General features: G+C 45.1%; 1 protein-coding gene across 4 annotated transcripts; it reads left to right on the plus strand.

The window, feature by feature from the left end:
• The first annotated feature begins 1,156 nt into the window (after nucleotides 1–1,156).
• Nucleotides 1,157–20,495, plus strand: COMMD9 (COMM domain containing 9). Of its 4 annotated transcripts, none has more exons than XR_006885811.1 (8): nucleotides 1,166–1,226; nucleotides 8,264–8,485; nucleotides 12,716–12,841; nucleotides 14,656–14,795; nucleotides 16,118–16,152; nucleotides 17,010–17,113; nucleotides 18,392–18,924; nucleotides 19,927–20,495. XR_006885811.1 is itself a non-coding variant. In XM_046643966.1 (7 exons), exons 2-7 carry the CDS (start codon nucleotides 8,414–8,416, stop codon nucleotides 18,530–18,532), a joined length of 618 nt encoding a protein of 205 aa, XP_046499922.1. In that variant the 5' UTR covers nucleotides 1,166–1,226; nucleotides 8,264–8,413; the 3' UTR covers nucleotides 18,533–20,495. The 4 variants fall into 4 exon arrangements, 2 of the variants coding, with proteins under 2 accessions (XP_046499923.1, XP_046499922.1); XR_006885812.1 differs by having other exon boundaries at nucleotides 20,052–20,495; XM_046643966.1 differs by having other exon boundaries at nucleotides 18,392–20,495.
• The last annotated feature ends 421 nt before the right edge of the window (nucleotides 20,496–20,916 follow it).

A 20,916-nucleotide genomic window follows, 5' to 3' on the forward strand; every position in this document is an offset into this window, starting at 1 on the left:
TATGGGCTCATCCTTAGACAACCTGGGTTTATTTTCCTGGGCTTGGACAACACCTCCTAAAAAGATGGAGAGAAGGAGGTGGAGGAGGAGCAAGAGGCAGAGGAACAAACGACCTTAGCAGCTTAGCAATTTCCGGAATTTCACAATTAGACATTCTTTCTTTAGCTTGAATTTATCAGACCCGTTTTGAGCCAAATTTTGCTAAGGAAGTGGAGGTGGAAAAAGAAAGAGCCAACCAGATACTAAGGGTGGATAAGGGAAAAGTCAGAGGCTGGGGTGTCCGGGTGCAGAAGAGGCAGCTGGTTCCTTAAAAACTAAGTTCCATGACTTTACAATTTCAGTCTGTTTAGAGATAGGAGCACTGGGCAAATCAGAGTCCTTTACTGCCACTCAAAACCCCTCCTCACATTCATTATAATTATCTTGTTGAATAAATGAATTTAATCACTTTCATGAACCACCCCCACCACAGGTGTAACAGGAACCTTAGTAGGTAATATCTTTCATTCTATTCCCTCCGTACCCCCCTCTCCCCTCCCTACTCCCGCTCCCAAACCTCCGCACTTGCTCTTCAAAACAGATCTCCCCTACTACGACGACAAAGTCACTAAAAACCCTAAGTGATTCAGTTTCCGCATCTGGATAAGGCAAATAATGCCAGCTTCTGCCTACCCCATAGACAGAAGGGAAACTATACACATGAAAGCAGTTTTATAGTCTTCGAGATGTGGGGAGGAGTAAATTCCAAGAATTCCAATAAGCACGGCCACATTTTAATTCCAAGCGGCCGGGTTCGCTGATCACTCTAGAACAGCTACGTTTCCAGGGCGCCTGCCAAGCTTGCAGGTGCACCTCCAAATCAGCCAGCCACCCCCCGCACAACGTGGGTCAAGGGAAAATCAGAGCTTCCCTTGACCTAGTAAATAGACAAGCCAATCAAATGTCCTCCCCTGAAAACCATCCCGCGCCCGTGGCCTCGCAGTCCCACGGGCCTCGCGTCCCGAGGTTGAGCCATCCAACCCTCTCGCTCCACTCAGTCCTCCGCTCCCCGCAGCGACACAACCCTGGCAGTGCCCGCCATCCTGAGAGACTACAGCTCCCGGCAATCCCCGCGGCAGACGCCGGAGCCACGTGACAGCGCGCCGCCGAGGCTGCAGTCACGTGACGCGAGGAAGATGGCCGCGCTGACGGCGGAGAACTTTGTAGCGCTCCAGAGCCTGCTGAAGGTAAATTGGAGAGGTGGGGACAGCGTGAGGCAGGCCTTTGTCCCCGGGGCTTTGGTCAGAGCAGGAATTGGAATTAGGAGGACCCACGTCTCCCCCACTGCCTGTGTGACCCCGGGCAAGTGGTTGGCCTTTCGGAGCCTTTTGAAGGCAGGAACAGAATACCGCCCTGCCGGACGGCGTGGTGGGGGGACGAAGAAGATCACGGGCATGAAGGCGCTGTCCGAACATCCCTACTACTCCTCTCGGCCTGGCTGTGGCGAGAGCTGCCTGGGGCGGGCGTTGCTAGGTCCGCGCCGCCCCCGCGCGCTCCGTGGTTGGGAAAGGCTCTCCTCTGCGTCCCTCCCGCCCCAAGTGAGCGCGCCTTCTGTGTTCTCTAGAGTCCCGGGATTTCCGTACTTGCTTTACCCTGTGCAAGGCTCAAAACCTCCTGATAATCACTTAAAAGACTGCGAGATTGAAACGGGCCTACTTCATCGGGCTTTGTAAGGATCAGATGAAATGATGGGTTGGCTCTGTTTGCTTAACTTCCGACTTCCCGTATAGAAGAAGGGGCGGCTTTGTCTTCCTCTGTGGAACTTGTCACAAGAATAGAAGATCCATGAGGGGCCTTGCCCTTTTTTTTTTTTTCACCTGCAGATGAAGAGAATTGAGTTAATGACACTCAGCAGTTCATGGCACAACGTCATCATTGGTCCCTGCAATGGTCCCTGTTTTGTTTTAACCTCCAGCCTCCAGTGTTCACTCATTTTCTCCATCCCTAAAGGCCTCTGCTGTATGTTATTCACGGATGGATCCCCAACAAGTGTTTCCCCAACGCCTGGCAGACAGCATGTGCTCAGTAAATAGCTGCTACATGAGCTAGTGAATGAAGTAATAAAGCTGGGACTGGAAACCTAGGGCTCTCGCCTCCCAGCCCAGTGCCTGTTCACTCTGCTTGTGGCTGCTCTGTCCACCACCCCCAGGCCTATTCGTCGTATAGACTTTTTTATTTAATAAACTTTTAAAATTGTTATTAATGTGTAACATGCACAGAAAAGTGCACAGATCATAAATGCACACCTTAATGGTTTATTACATACCCGTGTAACCACCGCCACGGTCCGAAAATGAAACATTCCCACTAGCCCAGAAGTGCCTCTGTTGCTCCTTCTGCACTCTCCTCTCCAATGGTAACCACTATGCTTACTTCTGACACCATCAATTTAATATTGCCTGTGTTTGAACTTCACACAAATGGAATACAACATATGCTTATTTGTGTCTGGCTCTTTTCGCTTGCCATCATGTAGCAGTAGTTCACTCATTTTCATTCCTAATGTCCCTGTACTTCCTTTTTTTACAAAAACACGTAAACTTTTTATTTTGAGTTAATTATACATTTACATGCCGTTGTAGAGAATAATACAGAGAGATCCCATTTACCTTTTACCCAATTCCCCCCAGTGGTAACATCTTGCGGAAGTATAGTATAATATCACAAGCGGGGTATTGACCTTGATACAGTCAAGATACAGGACGTTTGCATCATCACAGGATGCTTCGTGTTGCCCTTTTATAACCACATCCACTTCCCCTCTGCCCCGTCTCCTCCTTAACCTCTGGCATTCAGTAATCTGTTCTTCATTTCTATAATTTTGTCATTTCAAGAATGTTATAGAAATGGAATCATATATTATGTAACCTTTTGGGATTGGCTGTTTTTGCCCAGCCCAGTTCTCTGGAGATTCATTCCCTTTGTGAGTATCAATAGTTCCTTTTTTTTATTGTCATTCCATAGTATGACATCTAGATTGTTTCCAGTTTTTTGCTATTACAAATAAAGCTGCTGCAAACATTTGCATACAGGTTTTTGTATGAATATAAGCCTTTATTTCTCTGAAGTAAATAACCAGAAGTACAGTTGTCAGATAATTTGTTAGTTGCATGTTTGGGTTATTTTTTTTAAACTGCCAAACTGTTTTCCAGAGTGGCTGTACCACCTTGCATTCCCACCAGCAGTGTCTGAGTGATCCACTTCCTCCCCATCCTCGCCAGCATTTGTTGTCATCACTGTGTTTTATTTGAGCCTTTCTGATAGGTGTGTATTTATATCTCATTGTGGCTTTAGTTTGAATTTCCCTAGTAGTTAATGACATTGACCATCTTTTCATGTGCTTGTTTACCATCTGTGCATCTTCTTCAGGGAAATATCTCTTTATATCATTTGCTTATGTTCTAATTGTATTGTTTGCTTTTTTACTTTTGCGTTTTAAGATTCTTTATATATTCTAAATACTAGTCCTTTGTTGGATATGTGGTTGGCAGATATTTTCTCCTAAGCTATAGCTGTGTTTTCATCCTCTTTATAGAGGTGTATTAATTTGCTGTGTCTGCTGTAACAAAGTACCACAAACTCAGGGCCTTAAACAACAGAAATTCATTGTCTCACAGTCCTGTGGAGGCCAGAAGTCTGAGATCAGGTGTCAGCCACGTTGATTCCTTCCAAGGGCTGTGAGGGACCATTTGTTCTATGCCCCTCTCCTAGCTTCTCTTGGTTTCTGGCAATATTTGGTGTACTTTGGCTTGTAGATTTCTGCATTCATCCTCACATGGCGTTCTCCAGTTTGTGTCTCTGTGTCTAAATTTTCCCTTTTAATAAGGACACTGGTCATATTGGGTCAGGGTCCATCCTATGACCTCATCTTAACTAGTTATATCTGCAACAACCCTGTGTCTAAATGAGGTCACATTTTAAGATGATGAGGTTTAGGACTTCAATATGTGAATTTTAAGGAGACTCAATTTAACCCATAACCCTTTTGCTCTGCAAAAGTTTTAATTTGGTCAGGTACAATTTATCAAAATTGTTTCCTTTTATGAATGTGCTTTTTTTGTTGTTGTTGAGGTCATAATAGTTTACGACATTGTGAAATTTTGGTTGTACACATTATTATTTGTCAGTCACCATATAAGTGCACCCCTTGACCCCTTGTGCCCACCCACAACCCCCTTCCCCCTGGTAACCACTAAACTGTTCTCTTTGTCTGTCTGTTTATCTTCCAGATGGGAATGAAATCATATGGTGTTTGTCTTTCTCGGTCCGGCTTATTTCGCTTAGCATAGTACCCTCCAGGTCCATCCATGTTGTTGCAAATGGGAGGATTTTGTCTTTCTCTATGGCTGAGTAGTATCCCATTGTGTACTTATATCACATCTTCTTTATCCATTCATCAGTGGATGGGCACTTGGGTTGCTTCCACGTCTTGGCTTTTGTGAGTAATGCTGCAGTGAACATAGGGGTGCACAAGTCTCTTTGAATTGTTGATTTCAAGTTCTTTGGATAAATACCCAGTCGTGGGATAGCTGGATTGTATGCTATTTCTATTTTTAATTTTTTGAAAAATCTCTGTACTCTTTTCCCCAGTGGCTGCACCAGTTTGCATTCCCACCAGCAGTATGTGAGGGTTCCCTTTTCTCCACATCCTCTCCAACGTTTGTTATTTTTTGTGTTGGTGATTATAGCCATTCTAATGGGTGTAAGGTGATATCTTAGTATAGTTTTGATTTGAATTTCCCTGATGATTAGTGATGCTGAACATCTTTTCATGTGCCTGTTGGCCATCTGTATATCTTCTTTGGAGAAATGTCTGTTCATATCCTCTGCCCATTTTTAGATCAGATTTTTTGTTTTTTTGTTGTTCAGTTGTGTGAGTTCTTTATATATTATGGAGATCAACCCCTTGTCAGATATATGATTTGCAAATATTTTATCCCATTTGATGGTTGTCTTTTTGTTTTGACCCTGGTTTCCTTTGCCTTGCAGAAGCTCTTTAGTCTAATGAAATCCCATTTGTTTATTTTTTCTTTCATTTCCCTTGTCCAAGTAGACATGGTATTCGAAAAGATCATTTTAAGACTGATGTCAAAGAGTGTACTGCCTATATTTTCTCCTACAAGTTTTATGGTTTCAGGTCTTACCTTCAAGTCTTTAATCCATTTTGAGTTAACTTTTATGTATGGTGAAAGATAATGGTCTACTTTCATTCTTTTGCATGTGGCTGTCCAGTTTTTCCAGCACCATTTATCGAAGAGACTTTCCTTTCTCCATTGTATGTTCTGAGCACCTTTGTTGAAGATCAGCTGTCTGTAGATTTGTGGTTTTATTTCTAGGCTTTCAGTTCTGTTCCCTTGATCTGTGTGTCTGTTTTTGTACCTGTACCATGCTGTTTTGATCACTATAACTTTGTAGTATATTTTGAAGTCAGGGATTGTGATGCCTCCAGCTTTGTTCTTTTTCTCAGGATTGCTTTAGCTATTTGGGGTCTTTCATTGCCCCATAGGAATTTTAGGATTCTTTGTGCTATTTCTGTGAAGAATATCTTTGGGATTCTGATTGGGATTGCATTGAATCTGTAGATTGCTTTGGGTAGTGTGGTCACTTTAACTGTGTTTATTCTTCCGATGCATGTGCATGGAATATCTTTCCATTCCTTTGTGTCATCATCGATTTCTTTCAGTAATGTCTTACAGATTTCATTATATAGGTCTTTCACCTCCTTGGTTAAATTTATCCGTAAATATTTTATTCTCTTTGTTGCAATTGTAAATGGGATTGTATTCTTGAGTTCTCTTTCTGTTAGTTCATTATTAGAGTATAGAAATGCAACTGATTTTTGTAAGTTGATTTTGTACCCTGCAACTTTACTGTAGTTCTTGATTATTTCTAATAGTTTTCCGATGAATTCTTTAGAGTTTTCTATGTATAAAATCATGTCATCTGCAAACAGTGAGAGTTTCACTTCTTCATTTCCTATTTGGATTCCTTTTATTTCTTTTTCTTGCCTAGTTTCTCTGGCCAAAACCTCCAGTACTATGTTGAGTAAGAGTGGTGAGAGTGGGCTTCCTTGTCTTGTTCCTGTTCTCAGAGGGATGGCTTTCAGTTTTTCCCCGTTGAGTGTGATGTTGGCTGTGGGTTTGTCATATATGGCCTTTATTATATTGGGGTACTTTCCTGCTATCCCCATTTTATTAAAAATTTTTATGATAAATTGATGTTGGATCTTGTTAAATCCTTTCTCTGCATCTACTGAGATGATCATGTGGTTTTTATTCCTCATTTTGTTGATGTGGTGTATCACACTGATTGATTTGCGGATCTTGAACCATCCCTGTGTCCCTGGTATAAATCCCACTTGATCATGGTGTATGATCTTTTTGATGTATTGCTGTGTTCGGGTTGCCAATATTTTGTTGAGGATTTTTGATGCACATGGGTTCATCAGCGATATTGGCCTGTAATTTTCCTTCTTTGTGTTGTCCTTGTCTGACTTTGGGATCAGGGTGATGTTGGCCTCTTAGAATGTGTTAGGAAGTGTTCCATCTTCCCAAATTTTTTGGAATAATTTGAGAAGGATAGGTAATAAATCTTTGAATGTTTGGTAGAATTCTCCAGAGAAGCCATCTGCTCCTGGACTTTTATTTTTTGGGAGGTTTTTGATTACTGTTTCAATCTCTTTACTTGTGATTGATCTATTCAGATTCTCTGTTTCTTCTTGCTTCAGCTTTGGAAGGTTGTAAGAGTCTAAGAATTTATCCATTTCTTCTAGATTGTCCAATTTGTTGGCATATAGCTTTTCATAGTATGCTCTTAGAATCTTTTGTATTTCTGTGTTATCCGTTGTGATTTCGCCTCTTCTTTTATGAATGTGCTTTTGATGTCAAGTCTAACTCTTTGCCATGCCATAGATCCCCAGATTTTCTCCTGTTTTTTCTAAAATTTTTATAGTTTTACATTTTGCGTTTACATTATGTTTTACATTTAAGTCCATGATCTAGCTTGAGTTAATTTAATATGAGATGCGTGAGGCAACTTGAGAGTTTTTTGTCTTTGTTTTGCCTATGAATGTCCAGTTTTTCCAGCACCATTTGTTGAAAGGCTGTCTTTCCTCTGCTGAGTTGCTTTTGCAACTTTGTCAAGAATCAGTTGGGCATATTTGTGTGGCTCTGTTTCAGGTTCTCTATTTGTCCCATTGATCTCTTTGTCTATCCCTCTGACAAGACCATACGGTCTTGATTACTGTCGTAAGTCTTCAAATCATATCGTCATTCCTCCTGCTTCATTCTTTATCAAAGTTGTTTTAGCTATTCTAATTCCTTTGCCTTCCTGTAGAAATTTTAGAATGATCTTGGCTATATCTAAAAAAACATGGTGTGATTTTGATAGAAATTGCGTTAAACTTGTGTATTAATTAGAGGAGAGTTGACATCTTTGGTGTGTTGAATCTTCCCATCCATGATCATGATATGTCTCCCCATTTAGTTAGATCTTTGATTTCTTTCATCTGTGTTGTATAATTTTCCGCCTACAGGCAATACCACATTTTATTGCACTTTGCTTTATTGAGTTTTGCTGGTACTATGTTTTTTACATCAGCAAAAAGATTAGGACTTACTGAAGGCTCAGTAGTTGATGGTTAGCATTTTTTAGCAATAAAATATTTTTAATTAAGGTGTGCACTTTTTTTTTAGACATGATGCTGTTGCATACTTAATAGACTACAATATAGTATAAACATAACTTGTATATGCCCTGGGACACAAAAAATTCATGTGGTCTGGAACCAAACCCACGGTGTCTCCACGATATGCCTGTACAAATCCTGTACGTGTTGTGTCAGATTTATACCTAAGTATTTCTCTTTTTTTGAGCAATTGCAAATGATGCATTGTATTTTTAATTCCAGTGTCCACTTGTTCATTAGTTGTATATAGAAATACAACTGATTTTTGTATGCTTGTTTCTGCCAACTTCCTGAACTCACTTATTCTAATAGTTTTTTGGTACATTCCTTGGAACTTTCTTCGTAGACAATCATATTATCTGCAAATAGGGAGAATTTCATTTCTTCCTTTCTGATCTGTATACCTTTTATTTCTTCTTCTTTCCTTATTTCAGTGGCTAGGATTTTCAGCACTGTGTTGAATAAGAGTAGTGAGAGCAGACGTCCTTGTCTTGTTCCCAACTTGTCTTCCAGCATTAATTATAATGTTATCTCTAGGTTTTTTGTAGATGCTCTTTATCAAGTTGAGGAAGTTCCCCACTATTCCTGTTTTTATGAGAGTTTTCATCAAGAATGGATGTTGAATTTTGTCTGCTGCTTTTTATGCATTGATTGACATCATGTGATTTTCTTCTTGAGCCTATTAATATGGTGGATTACATAGATTTTTCAAATATTGAACCGGTCTGGCATCCCTGGAATAAACCCCACGGAGTGATAGTGAGTAATCCTTTTTATATCTTGCTGACTTCTGTTTGCTAATAGTTTGTAAGGGTTTCTGCATCTGTGTTTATGAGGGATGTTGGTCTGTAGTTGCGGGGTGTTTCCTTTTGTACGGTCTTTGATTTTGGTGTCAGGGTAATCCTAGCTTTATGACATGAACTGGGAAGCGTTCCCTCCTCTTCTGTTTTCTAGAAGAGGTTGTGTAGAATTGGTTAATTCTTGCTTTAAATGTTTGTAAGACTTATCCGTGAAACCATCTGGGCCTGGAGATTTCTTTTTGGGGAGTTTTAAAATCATGAATTCAATTTCTTTAATAGTTTAGAGCTATTCAAATTATTAATTTCATATTGGGGGAGTTGTGGTAGTTTATGTTTTTTGAGGAATTGATCCCTTTCATTTAAGCTGTCAAATTTGTGGATATAGAGTTGTTGTAGTTTTTCTCTTATTTTCCTTTTGAAATCTACAGGATGTGTAGCAATCTGTAGTGATATGCCCCATTTCACTCCTGATATTGGTAATTTGTGTCTCGTCTCTTTTTAACTGTCAGTCTTGCTAAAGGTTTGTCAATTTTATTGATATTTTCAAAAAACAAACTCTTTGTTCCACTGATTTCTCTATTTTTCTGCCTTTAATTTCATTGGTTTCTGCTCTTTGTTTTTTCCTTCCTTCTTGCTTTGGGTTTATTATTCTCTTTTTTCCCCTAGGTTCTTGTGATAGGAGCTTAAATTACTGACTTGAGACTTTTCTTCTTTTCTAATATATGCATTTAGTGCTATAAATTTCCCTCTCAACACTACCTTGGCTGTGTCCCCAGAATTTTGGTATGTTGTCTTTTCATTTTCATTCATTCAACGTAGGTTTTTAAGAGGCTTCCTCTTTGATCTTTGGATTATTTAGAAGTATGTTGTTTGTTTCCAAGTGTTTGGACATTTTCTTGTCATCTTTCTGTTACTGATTTCTAGTTTGATTCCATCGTGATCACCGAGAACACATTGAATGATTTCAGTAAGTTTAAATTTGTTAAGGTTTGTTTTATGGCCCAGAATATCACCTATCTTGGTATATGTTCAGTGAGCACTTGAAAATAATGTGTATTCTGCTGCTACTGGGTAGTGTTCCATAAATGTCAATTAGACTGATTGATGGTGTCATTGAATTCTTCTGTGTCCTTGTTGAATATCTGTCTAGTGGTCCTATTAATTGTTGAAAGACGGGTGTTGAAGTCTCCAACTATATTTGTGCATTTCTCTATTTCTGCTTTCATTTCTATCTGGTTTTGCTTTACAAGTTTGCAATTCTCTTGCTGGGTGTATACACATTTAGGCTGTCTTCTTGATAGATAGAGCCTTTTATCATACCTGTCTCTGGTAATTTTCTTTGCTGTGACATCTCCTTTATCTGATATTAACATAGCCCCTCTTGCTTTCCTTTAATTAATGTTTGTGTGATATGTCTTTTTCCTTTCTTTTACTTTTAACTTGTCTCTATCACTATATTTGAAGGGAAATTCTTGTAGACAGCATTTAATTGAGTCGTATTTTTTAATCCACTCTGCCAGTTTCTGTCTTTTAATTGGTATATTTAGACCATTTACAGCTTTTGTAATTATTGATGTTAGGGCTTAAGTCTGTCATTTTATTTTTTGTTTTCTGTCTGTTATTTTTTTGTTTCTTTTTACTCTCCTCTGCCTTCCTGTGGGTTATTTGGACATTTTTTTAGAATTCTATTTTGATTTATCTGTAGTGTTTTAAAGTGCATTTCTTTTTATGGCCTTTTTAGTGGTTGCTCTAGGTATTACATTACATATACATAACTTAGCACAGTCTATCAGTGTCGTCATTTTACCTGTTAGGGTGAAATATAGAAACCTTACTTCTGTTTATATCCCTTCCTTCATTTACAATATAATTGTCTTAAATATTTCCTCTGTATACATTAGAGCCACATCACAGACTGGTATAATTTTTGCTTCAACTTTCAAACAGAATTTACAAACTCAAGAGGAGACGGAAAGCCTACTGTATTTACCTGTATTTTTTGCTTATCGTGTTCTGTCTTTCTTCCTCATGTTCCAAGGTTTCTCTTATTGTTTCCCTTGTGTTAAGAGAACTTCTTTCAACCAATCTTTTAGGGTAAAATTTGTGACAAATTTTCTTAGTTTTGCTTCATCTGAGAATGTCTTGATTTTCTCTTTATTCTTGAAGGGTGTGGATAAGGAATGGCTGTAAGATTCCAGGTTCAAGTTCTTTATTTCAGCATCTGAAAAATGTGCCGCTTCCTTCTTTCCTCCGTGGTTCCTGATGTGAAATCTGCTGTCATTCTAATTGTTTTTTCCTTGTGCATAGGATATTACTTGTCTCTCACTGCTTTCAAGATTTTTCTTTGCCTTTAGTTTTTGGAAGTTTAATTATGATGTGTTTTGGCGTGAATGTCTTTGGATTTATCCTGTTTAGGATTTGCTTAGTTTCTTGAATGTATGCAAACGTCTCGAGCTAAATTGGAAAGTTTTCAGCCATTATGTCTGAGTATTTTTCAGTCTTGCCATCTCTTATCCTCTCCTTCTAGGACTCCAATTACGTGAACGTTAGATGTCATTGCTGGATGTTACGTTATATGTGACAGTCCCACAGATCCCTGAGGCTCTGCTCTTTGTTTTCAGTCCGTCTTCTCTGTTGTTCAGATTGGGTCATTTCTATTCTTCTGTCTTCCAGTTCACTGATTCTTTCCTCCGTCACTTCCATTCTGGTGCTGAGCCCATCTGCTGAACTTTTTAGTTTGGTTATTGTATTTTTCAGTTCTAAATTTCCATTTTGTTCTTCTTTGTATCTTCTGTTTCTTTGCTGAGACTTTCTATTTTTTTTTATTTGTTTCAAGCATGTTTGTAATTACTTGTTGAATTGTTTTATCATGGCTGCTTTAAAATCCCTTTCAGATAATTTTAACATCTCTCCTCTTGATGTTAACATCTGTTGATTGTCTTTTTTCATTCAGTTTGAGATCTTTCTGGCTCTTGGTATGATGAGTGACTTTTTTTTTGTTTTTAAAGATTGGCACCTGAGCTAACAAATGTTGCCAATCTTCTTTTTTGTTTTTCTCTTTCTGCTTTTTGTCCCCAAATCCCCCCAGTGCATAGTTGTATATTTTAGTTGTGGGTCCTTCTAGTTGTGGCATGTGGGACACCGCCTCAGCATGGCCTGACAAGTGGTGCCATGTCTGTGCCCAGGATCTGAACCTGCGAAACCCTGGGCCACTGAAGCGGAGCGCGTGAATTTAACCACTCGGCCACAGGGCCAGCCCCTGATGAGTGATTTTTAGTTGAAACCTGGACATTTCCATATTATGTCCTCAGACTCTGGATATTACCTAAATCTTCTGTTTTAGCTGGCTTCCTCTGATACTGCTCAGGTAGGGAAGGGGGCTTGCTGCCTCATTACTGCCAGTTGGAAGTAAAAGTCCTGGTTCCCCACTTGGCTCCTGTTGACACCTAAAATTTGGGGTTCCTTGTCACCACTGGGCAGGGGTGAAAGTGCTGGCTCCATCTAGTCTGCACTAGTGCCATGAGGTGGTGGGGCTTGCTACTGCTTGGTGGAGATGAAGCTCCAGCTCCCTGCGTGGCCTTCTCTGACACAGCTCCAGCAGGAGTGTTGGGACACCTTGTTACAGCGTCACAAGGGTAGAAGTCTAGGCTCTCCACTCAGCTTTTGCTGATGTGAAGTGACAGTGGGAAACACAGTTCTTTCTGTGGTGTTTTCCTGGAGTCGAGCAGTTATTGTCTAAAAGTTTTCTGTCTTGCTAAGCTGTGCCTTTCTTGGTCCTCTGGTTGGAGAGAGTGGTGTGTGTTGGAGCTTTTTTTATTGCCCCCGTTGGCATTCTGGGTTGCCTTCTTCTTCAGCTCCAAGTCTGGGATAGATGCACAAAAAGAAAACCCAGGGAACTCTCCACCATCTCGTTCCTTGGTTGTGAGGTCCAGGGCAGGTCCGTCTTCTCCTCTCTGCTTTCAGACTCCTGTTGTGTTTGTTTTCTGTCTAGTGCCCAGGAATTTCAGTTGTGCTTAACAGGAAGAATAGGGAAAAGTACATCCACTACATTAGACATAGAGTGTCCTCTGCACTTTTAATCTTGAATCTCAAAGGTGTCACACTGTTCCTGAGACAATGTTATGTTCTAACACATGTATTTCCAGAGTCTGAGTTTGTTCCTTGTTTTCCTCTGTGAATTAAATCATAGGCCTCTTCGAAAGATGTTGTCAGACAGCTGTGCCAAGAGAGCTTTTCCAGTTCAGCCCTTGGCTCGAAAAAACTCTTGGATATTACGTGTTCCAGCTTGTCTGTGACCCAGGAGGAGGCCGAGCAGGTAAGTGTGGTCAGACATGACCTTTGGCCCCTGGTCTCTCAACTCGTCAGTCTCTTTCCTGACTTCCCAGGCATTGCCCCATCCGAGGAAATGTGTCCCCTGCAATGTGAGTTGACATTATAGCAAACTTAAAATAGATTTTTTTTAATGTTAATGAACTTAAAAGCTATTGTCTTTGAACTGTCACTTCCTTTTGATAAAAGAGGCATGGATGGCAGAAGCTATCCCAGAATCAGAGCTCCTGACCATTTCCTTTTCAGGATTGTTACCTTCAGTGTGGACAAAAGCCAACCTTTTGGTGATTTTCTTTCCCAACTTGCAACTTGCCAATGCTGATAACTGTCGGCTGGATGCTAAGGCAGACTTTCCAGGGGCCCCTGGGCAGGAGCTCTGAGCCCTGAGCACAATGAGGGAGCACGTGCTGCTGGACCGAAGCTGACCTCAGCTGGCGGCCAAGAGGAAAAGCACGGTGACTCAGGCTGTCTCTCACAGCCTCGTCTCTCCTCTCCCCTCTGAGACAGGAATCCATCCACGTGGGCCTGTGTTGTTGTTACTACTTTTTAAATCCGAACTTTTTCATTGAAGTCATCTGTGGAAGAGTCAAAGGCAGGAGCAAGACTGTGGAAGTGATTTGGGGACTTAGTTTGGATCCCTCAAAAGTAGACCCTGAAGCAAAGACTTGCATGGAGGTAGTTTTTTGGGAGATGATTCTAGAAAGCCCAAAGGAGGGAGAGCAGACAATCAAGCAGGGAGACAGACAAGCTAACAAAAGGGTCTGTTAATGAGTGGCTGCTGCTGCGGGCAGCAGGGGCTCAGCCTCCGGATCCTGTAAGAAACCATGAGGAGCACGCCCGAGAATTGTCCCCTGGAGGGTGGGGAGGCTGGGGCATCTGTCCACTAACCCGCACCCCTCGTGGGTACGGGGTGAGCGTCCCCTCACCTCTGGGTTGTACTGTCTGCAGCCAAGCGGCCTCCATGGCATCAGAGAAAGCCCCAAAGCAGAGGCGGTTACTCCAGGGTCTTCTTAGCTCTGCTAAGCATCGTTGTCACAGGAGCCCACAGGCCACATTTGGCTACAGCTTCCCTTAGAAGGACCTAGGGTGGAACACAGCCTTCTAGCACGGCAGGGCCAGGCACTCCTCTTCCACACGGGGTCCACACAGCCAGCCTGGGGCTGTTTGTTCTCTTTGCCCTCCCAGGTGACAGCCTAGGGCAGGGACAGGACGCTCCTACCACCATGGATTCAAAGCCGAAACCCACGGGAGCCGCTTGTTACCTCTGGTAACAGCTCAGTAAGTGCAGCTCCAGGTTCTGGGGAGGAGCGAGCAGCCGCACTCAGGGAAGCCCACGAAAGCTGTGGGCCCCGCGGGGCTCTGTGCTGTCTCCCAGTCCGAGGCAGGGGACCCCACCCCGGCAGTGCTGCCTCGTGACACAGCTGACTCTCCACTTCTCTCAGGCTACCAGGGGAACAGGCTAGCAAGTTAACTGAAGGTCAGAGTCTCTGCACAAGAAAAGGGGATTTGTTAACCCTTGGCCCCTAGGAAGAGAGCTTCTGGCAGGGTGACAGCTTCCTGTGTCGGGGGGGCGGCACCTGTTTCCTACAGCGGCAGGTGGACTCGGAGCAGCTGAGGCCTGTGGCTGAGGCCCGTGGGCGTCGGTGTCTGCGACGCAGGCCTCAGCACTCATGGGCCTCTGTTGAAGGACAGTGGCAGTGTGTGGCAGGCCCTCTTTCCAGCAGCGGGGGATAGAGCCCTGCCGCCGCCCGCCCTGCCCCTCCCCAGCACTCAGGGCTCCGCTCTGGCTCTGTCCTGCAGCTGCTCCAGGCTCTGCACCGCCTCACCAGGCTGGCGGCCTTCCACGACCTGTCCTCGGCCGAGGCGATTCTGGCTCTCTTTCCTGAGAATTTCCACCAAAACCTCAAAAACCTGCTGACGAAAATCATCCTGGAACACGTGTGAGTGCTCATTTCTTGAGTTCCTTGCGATGCTTATATTTTTTTTCCTGTTCTAGAAATAATATGTTCATTATTGAAAAGTTGGAAAACACAGGTAAGCGAAAATAAGCAAACCCTCGTCCTGCCACGCGGAGGGCTAGTGGTGTTCATTCCTGCGTGGAAAGCCTCCAAGACTCTTTTATTCTATTTACACATAGAGGGAGGTCCGTGTCTTCTTGAAAATTGTTTTTAACACAATAGGGTCATGCCATTTTATAACTTGCTTGTTTTCAATTAAAAGTATTAATGTTAATGATTTTTTAGGTCAATGAGTATTTATCTTCAATATCATATTTAATGGCTAAATATATTCCATTTTATGGAGAAATCATGTCGAATTCAGACATTCCTTGGGCTACTGGCAGGTTCCCCTCGGTGCGCAGTGTACCGTGGGAACTCTGCTTGTCAGCGTCGTCACTGCCTGACTGGTCGAAGCCAGGCGCGTGCGGAGGCTTTGTCTTCACCTGCACAGGTCGGCCACAGGAAAGATGCAGCAGCTGTTCCCCAGCAGGACGGGCGTGTGCCGCTCTCCCCACGCCTTCACCAGCACTGAGGGAACTCTTTTACATTGTTTCCCAGCTTCCCAAATGGCAAATGATACCTCATTTCAATTTGTGTCTTTGATACTCGCCACGTCGAATATCTTATTCATATGTGTACCGGTCATGTTGATTTCTTTTGTGAATTATCTGTGTATTCTCTGACTGGGCAAGTCCTTTCAGACACGTACAGTTTAAGCAGAACTGATGAACTGCTGGTCAGCAGCAGGCTCGAAAGACCTCTCTGATGGTCATGACCGATAATGCCAGTTACCAAGGGTCTTGTTTGTTTAGAAACTTTCTCCTCCGTGACCACGTTTTACCCTGCCTCTGCTTGGCCTTGCACTGTGATGCTGTTTGCTGTGGCATTAGATCCTGTTGGGTGTCTTTTGTGTAAGATGCAATACTTTGTCTGGTGGATGCTCAGCAAAAAGAGAACAGGTTGACCTTTTCTGTTTTGTCTCTGAGGACGATAGCAAGATAAGATTACAGTGCGTGAAGCTTTCCTTTTTTGCCCAAAGCCGTGAAAACTGACCAACGGCATTTACAGCCGTCGCATCACTGAGCTTTGTACAGTAAACAAACGAACAGCGGCTTGTTGGAGGGGGCGTTGCTGTGGTCCTTTCCTGCCAGGAGGTGATTACATGTTTGAAGATCACAGAGGGCAGAGGCCTCCCTCCTTATCAGGAGACTCCCTTCTCATCTCTTTCCATTCTTTTTTCCTCGTCTTTCCCTCCGATGCAGATCTCCTTGGAGAAGTGAGGCCCAAGCAAATCAGAGTGAGTACCCGGAGCCCCGCCTCTCCCTCCCTGCCCCTCCCAGCCCAGCTCTCAATCTGCCAGGGCCCGAATTTTGAACCGAAACTCAAAGTGAGTGATTCTAATCTCAGACCAAACAGTGTCATTGTGTTTGTCTTTTTAATTCTATTTTTTAATTTTTTTCTCATTGTAAACTTAATATAATATAAACTTATTGTTTAAAAAAACAACAGAAATGTCCAAAGCAGAAAGTGAAGTAGTTAAAATAAGTATATTTCAATGAGGAAAAAAATTAACCATAATTGAAATTAATTTGAAAGGTTGAGTAAAAGTGGGTGTTTAATAAATGGTCACTAACCCTGTCAGTGACAGTGCTGAAGCCAGCCACAATGCTGGTGAACTCTCCCTGCATCAGTTGCTTTAGTCCTCCCAGCAACCCCGTGAGCGAGGCCAGGGTGACCCCTTTTACAGATGAGAAACAGGCTTGGAGGTGAGACGAGCAGTGGAACCCGGATTCAAGCCTGCATGTCTCTCAAACCAAAGCTTTCCACTGTCGTCGCTGCTGCACGTTCCCTAAGACTCGGGCCACGACCTCCTCTTCTCCTCCTTATGTCATTTCTCATTCCCACCTGACATCTGGAGGGCTGGGTGTTCAGGCAGAAGCCATCGCTCAGTGCTAGTGCAGGCGGCACCCCGTGGTGCTGAGTGAGGTCCCTGACGCGCTGTGGGGTCCTGGGTGCCGTCTGGCCATCTCCCTCAGAGACTGGCTGGGTGGATCAGATGCATTATGCACGTACAGCCCCAAGAGCTGCCTGTCAGAGAGCAGAGGCTCAGACACGCAGGGGCGCAAGCTCTGAGCGCCACTGTCCCCTCCGCAGTCTCTCTGCCACGCCTGGTCGACCTGGACTGGAGAATGGATGTCAAAACCGCTTCAGACAGCATCAGCCGCATGGCCGTGCCCACCTGCCTGCTCCAGATGAAGGTACGTCCTCGTCACGCTGCTTAGAAGGAAAGAAGCGGGGGCTAGCCCAGTGGCGTAGTAGTTAAGTTCACACGCTCCCCTTCAGCAGCCCAGACTTCACAGGTTCAGATGCCAGGCATGGACCCAGCACTGCTCATCAAGCCACACTGTGGCAGCATCGCACATAAAATAGAGGAAGATGGGCACAGATGCTAGCTCAGTGACAATCTTCCTCAAGCAAAAAGAGGAAGATTGGCAACAGATGTTAGCTCAGGGCCAATCTTCCACACACACAAAAAAAGATGGGACAGCAGTGACTCGGCACCCCTGCAGGCCATCAAGAGTCCCAGTCTCCAAAGTTCAGGGATCTCTACGAGAAGCATTTAGCACCCCTAAATGCAGTACTGACAAAGTGTGTGTGTACTGCTGTATTAACGTAGATAGGGTTCAGCATGGGCTGAAATAAATTTTAAATGATAAACACAAAGCATAAACTTTAAAAATAATTTGTGATACCTGAAAGGTACCTTCCACACTTAGAGGGAAGTTTGGCTTTAACAGTATGGCGTGCGTTCAGGTGTCAGGCTGCCCTCCTGAGCGTGTCTGCCTCGGCCAGCTTCTCGCCCAGTGGGGCCGGGCTCTTGCCGTCTGTAGGCGCTGATGAGCAGCTCCTCTCAGCAGCTGGGGAAGCGTCAGTTCTTCATTCTCTTGTGCCCATGCTTGTGCCTCCTTGCTGTTGTCTTCACTTTACAGTTCTTCTCAGGAACCTTTTTAAGCCACATCTCCATTTTTAAGGCTTGTTTAGTTAAAACCAGATCATGTAAATGCTGTGTTTGCTTTACCAGACACCCAGAAATGCAGCACCTGTAGGAAAATGAAAGTGTAAGGGCGCCTCTAACAAGCAAGTTTTCAATTTTAGTAAAGCTTACTTTTTTTTAAAGATACAAATAAATATAACTAGAAGTTGTAATATTTTTCCTGCCTCCCAGTAGATTCTTATGTACCCCTCGAGCCCGCTGTGTACAGTGCCAGTGTGGACCCCTGTGCTGTCTTCTCACTGACCGCTGAGAGTGAGGGGCCTGGGGCCAAGTGAGCGTGGGCGTCCCTGGTCCCCGCCCTGAGCACCCAATGAGCCAGAAACGGCCGAGCCCATGAGATACATCCCTTGCTCGCCCCGTTTGCTGGAAGTCCAGGGCTGGGCCGCTTGGCAGCTCTGGGCAGGGAGCCCCTCCGTAGAGGGTCCCCAGCACGGGGTGAGCACAAGAGGCAGCTTTGACTGGGGGCCCTTTTTCTTTTCAGATCCAGGAAGATCCCAGTGTGTGTGGAGACGGGCCCTCTGTCTCAGCAGTCACCATGGAGCTGAGTAAGGAAACGCTGGACACCATGTTAGATGGGCTGGGCCGCATCCGAGACCAGCTCTCTGCCGTGGCCAACAAATGACAGCCAGCTGCTGGCCCAGCCCAGGCCCCTGCTCGGCCTCGAGGAAGCACTCAGGGCCGCAGCTGCCCTGGGAGCAGGCAGGGCAGTGGGGACAGAGGCAGGCTGCCATCAGGAAGGCACAGCTGGATCAGAAGGGAGCAGCCGTGCCCATGCCATTCTCCCACTGCTTCTCTTTCTCTTTCTGAGGCTGCTGAGCAGAAGCCTCCGTCTCTGACCGGCTCCTGTGTGCGACTCTGCCCGCGGGGCAGCCGAGGGGACATTTGCTTCTTCAGCCGCCTCTGTGTGGCTGATGGAAAGTTCAGGCCCGAACTGTGGAGCTGGTCTAATAAGTTCCCTTCCAGCGGTGGCTCTGATGGGGCCATTTCCACGCCTGGGACACAGCCGGGAGTCAGGTGGGTGACACCAGCAGTTCCCGCCTCTCTGCCAGAGGAGCCAGGCAGACCCCACAGAGCAGGGCCATCACAATGTGGCCCCCTGCTGAAGTCTGGTGCCTTCCCGAGCTCCCTGGGCCCGCTGGACCACCTTCCAGCGTCGGGGTCTGACGTGGGTGCTGAGGCCCCTCGTGAAGCCAGCGGCCCCTTCCGTGATTGACGGCAGCCGCTCCGGGGTGAGGAAGTGGGAGGGATTGGAAATAAATAGCAGTTCCACAAGGTCGTGATTCTGCTCAGGGCTCTGGTAGCTTCTGTCCTCAGCCTGAGGTGCTGCCGCTTGTTCGTAAAGGTGACCCCAGCTCCCTAACTCGCAGCTAAGCCTGTGAGCAAGGTGTGACCTGACACCGGGCATCGACTCTCACTGCTTTCCGAGTGTCTGTCACCTAGAGCGAAAGAAAGCAAGGTGGACAGTCGGGGTGTGCCTGTTACAAGAGCTGTGATGGAAGCACACCTCAGGGTTTAACCCGACGAGGTCATCTCTGTCACGTGCCTGGCGCGTTGTCGGGACTCAGTGTGTCGGGGTCTCCCCGTCCAGGTCACTCTGTTTGGGCGGCTTCCCGGGTGGTGTGTGCAGAGGGCTGGGGGCGGGCGCCCCTGCTCCATGGGAAGGCGCTTGGCCTCTCGGCCTTGGTTCCCCCCAGTTTTTTTAATTAAATGGGGTGGTAACAGTATCTGCTCTGTGGGGCTTTTGTGAAGATGAAAGGACATAGCGTCTCTAAGAGCACTTAGCACTGTGAGGGCACACAGGAAGGGCCCGGTGACGTTAGCTCCGAGCGCCAATGGCAGCAATGCAGAGAGCTCTGTGCATCTACTGCTCGTCCACCATCAGAGGGTTGGTGCGACAGTGACTGTTATCCTCCCTTTGTCCTTGAAGAAATCAGCTCTTTGAGGTCAAGTCACCTGCTGGGAAGTGGCCTCATTAGGACTTTGGCCCAGATTTCTAGCTTTCTCTCTAACACACAGGACTCTGCAAGGGACACGGAGCCTGTGACTTTAGCTCCATTTGGAAAACCCTGGAACCGAAGTAGAGATGAGAAAATTTACTCCTGAGACACTAGGAAAGTGCTCCTCTCTATCTGCTCTCACAGAAGCTGAGCTGCCTTCTGCAAGATGGCGGTTCTGAATCCTTCGGGGCTGTAGGCACTGGGAATCTGCTGGAAGCTGTGCATCCTTCCTGTGGGAAGTGAGCGTTCCGCTTTTTACCTTCAGTGACAAGTTCGTGGACCCTGGAAGCCAGCCCGCTTCTTCCAGGTCGAGAGCCCCTGCTCCCCGCCTCAGGTTGTGTTCAGCCTTGTCGTGAGTTCGTCCCCTGTCTGCTCTCCTCCCTCTCGCTGGGACCGCAGACCAAGATGTCCAGTCCCTGTCCTCTGGGCCTCCGTAAGAGTGACTGGAAGCAGGGAGCCCCGCATGGGGCTCTGCACAGTCAGAGCTCCTCCAGCCGGCTCCCCTGAGCAGGACCTCTGCGGGCATGGCTTACAGAGGGTGTTCCATAACTACGGGGAAGTTCAGTAAACGTCTGCTGCCCTCCCCTCGGTGGTGTCAAGGGGTCTGTTGTCTGCTCCTCGGGAGGATGGGTTTGTAGAGACCGTGTTTCTGGTTGGCCTGACCGTGTCTCAGAAAAACCTCCTATTTACTGCCTGTTGATCTCAAAGGAAGTTCCTTCATTCGGTGCTTGTCTGCTTTCCCAGTAGTGCTTTGTGTCATGAGCAGCTCTCTGCAAACCGTCCTTTCCTTAGGGTGCGGCACAGTTTGGATTTCCAAACTCCATCCACAGAAGGGCCAGGACAGATCTCGGTGGTGCCTGTGCTCCTGGCTGCCCAGCATTTCCCACCCGTGGCCACAGGAGTGAGTGTGTGGCTCAATACTGATCCATCCCTATGTCCCACAGAGATGGTCCCAGGACTGTACATGACTCAAATTGGGCCAATCTGAGTCTTTCTGTATGGCTTTTTC

Source organism: Equus quagga, chromosome 17 (genome assembly GCF_021613505.1).
Source record: "Equus quagga isolate Etosha38 chromosome 17, UCLA_HA_Equagga_1.0, whole genome shotgun sequence".
NCBI classification, from domain to species: Eukaryota; Metazoa; Chordata; class Mammalia; order Perissodactyla; family Equidae; genus Equus; species Equus quagga.

Excerpts from the sequence above, each read along its gene's own strand:
- COMMD9 (XM_046643966.1), top strand. The coding sequence starts at position 8,414 with ATGGTGGATTACATAGATTTTTCAAATATTGAACCGGTCTGGCATCCC. Across the intron at positions 8,486-12,715 it reads ATAAACCCCACGGAGTGATA|GCCTCTTCGAAAGATGTTGT; the intron begins GTGAGTAATCCT and ends ATTAAATCATAG. Across the intron at positions 16,153-17,009 it reads TGAGGCCCAAGCAAATCAGA|TCTCTCTGCCACGCCTGGTC; the intron begins GTGAGTACCCGG and ends TCCCCTCCGCAG.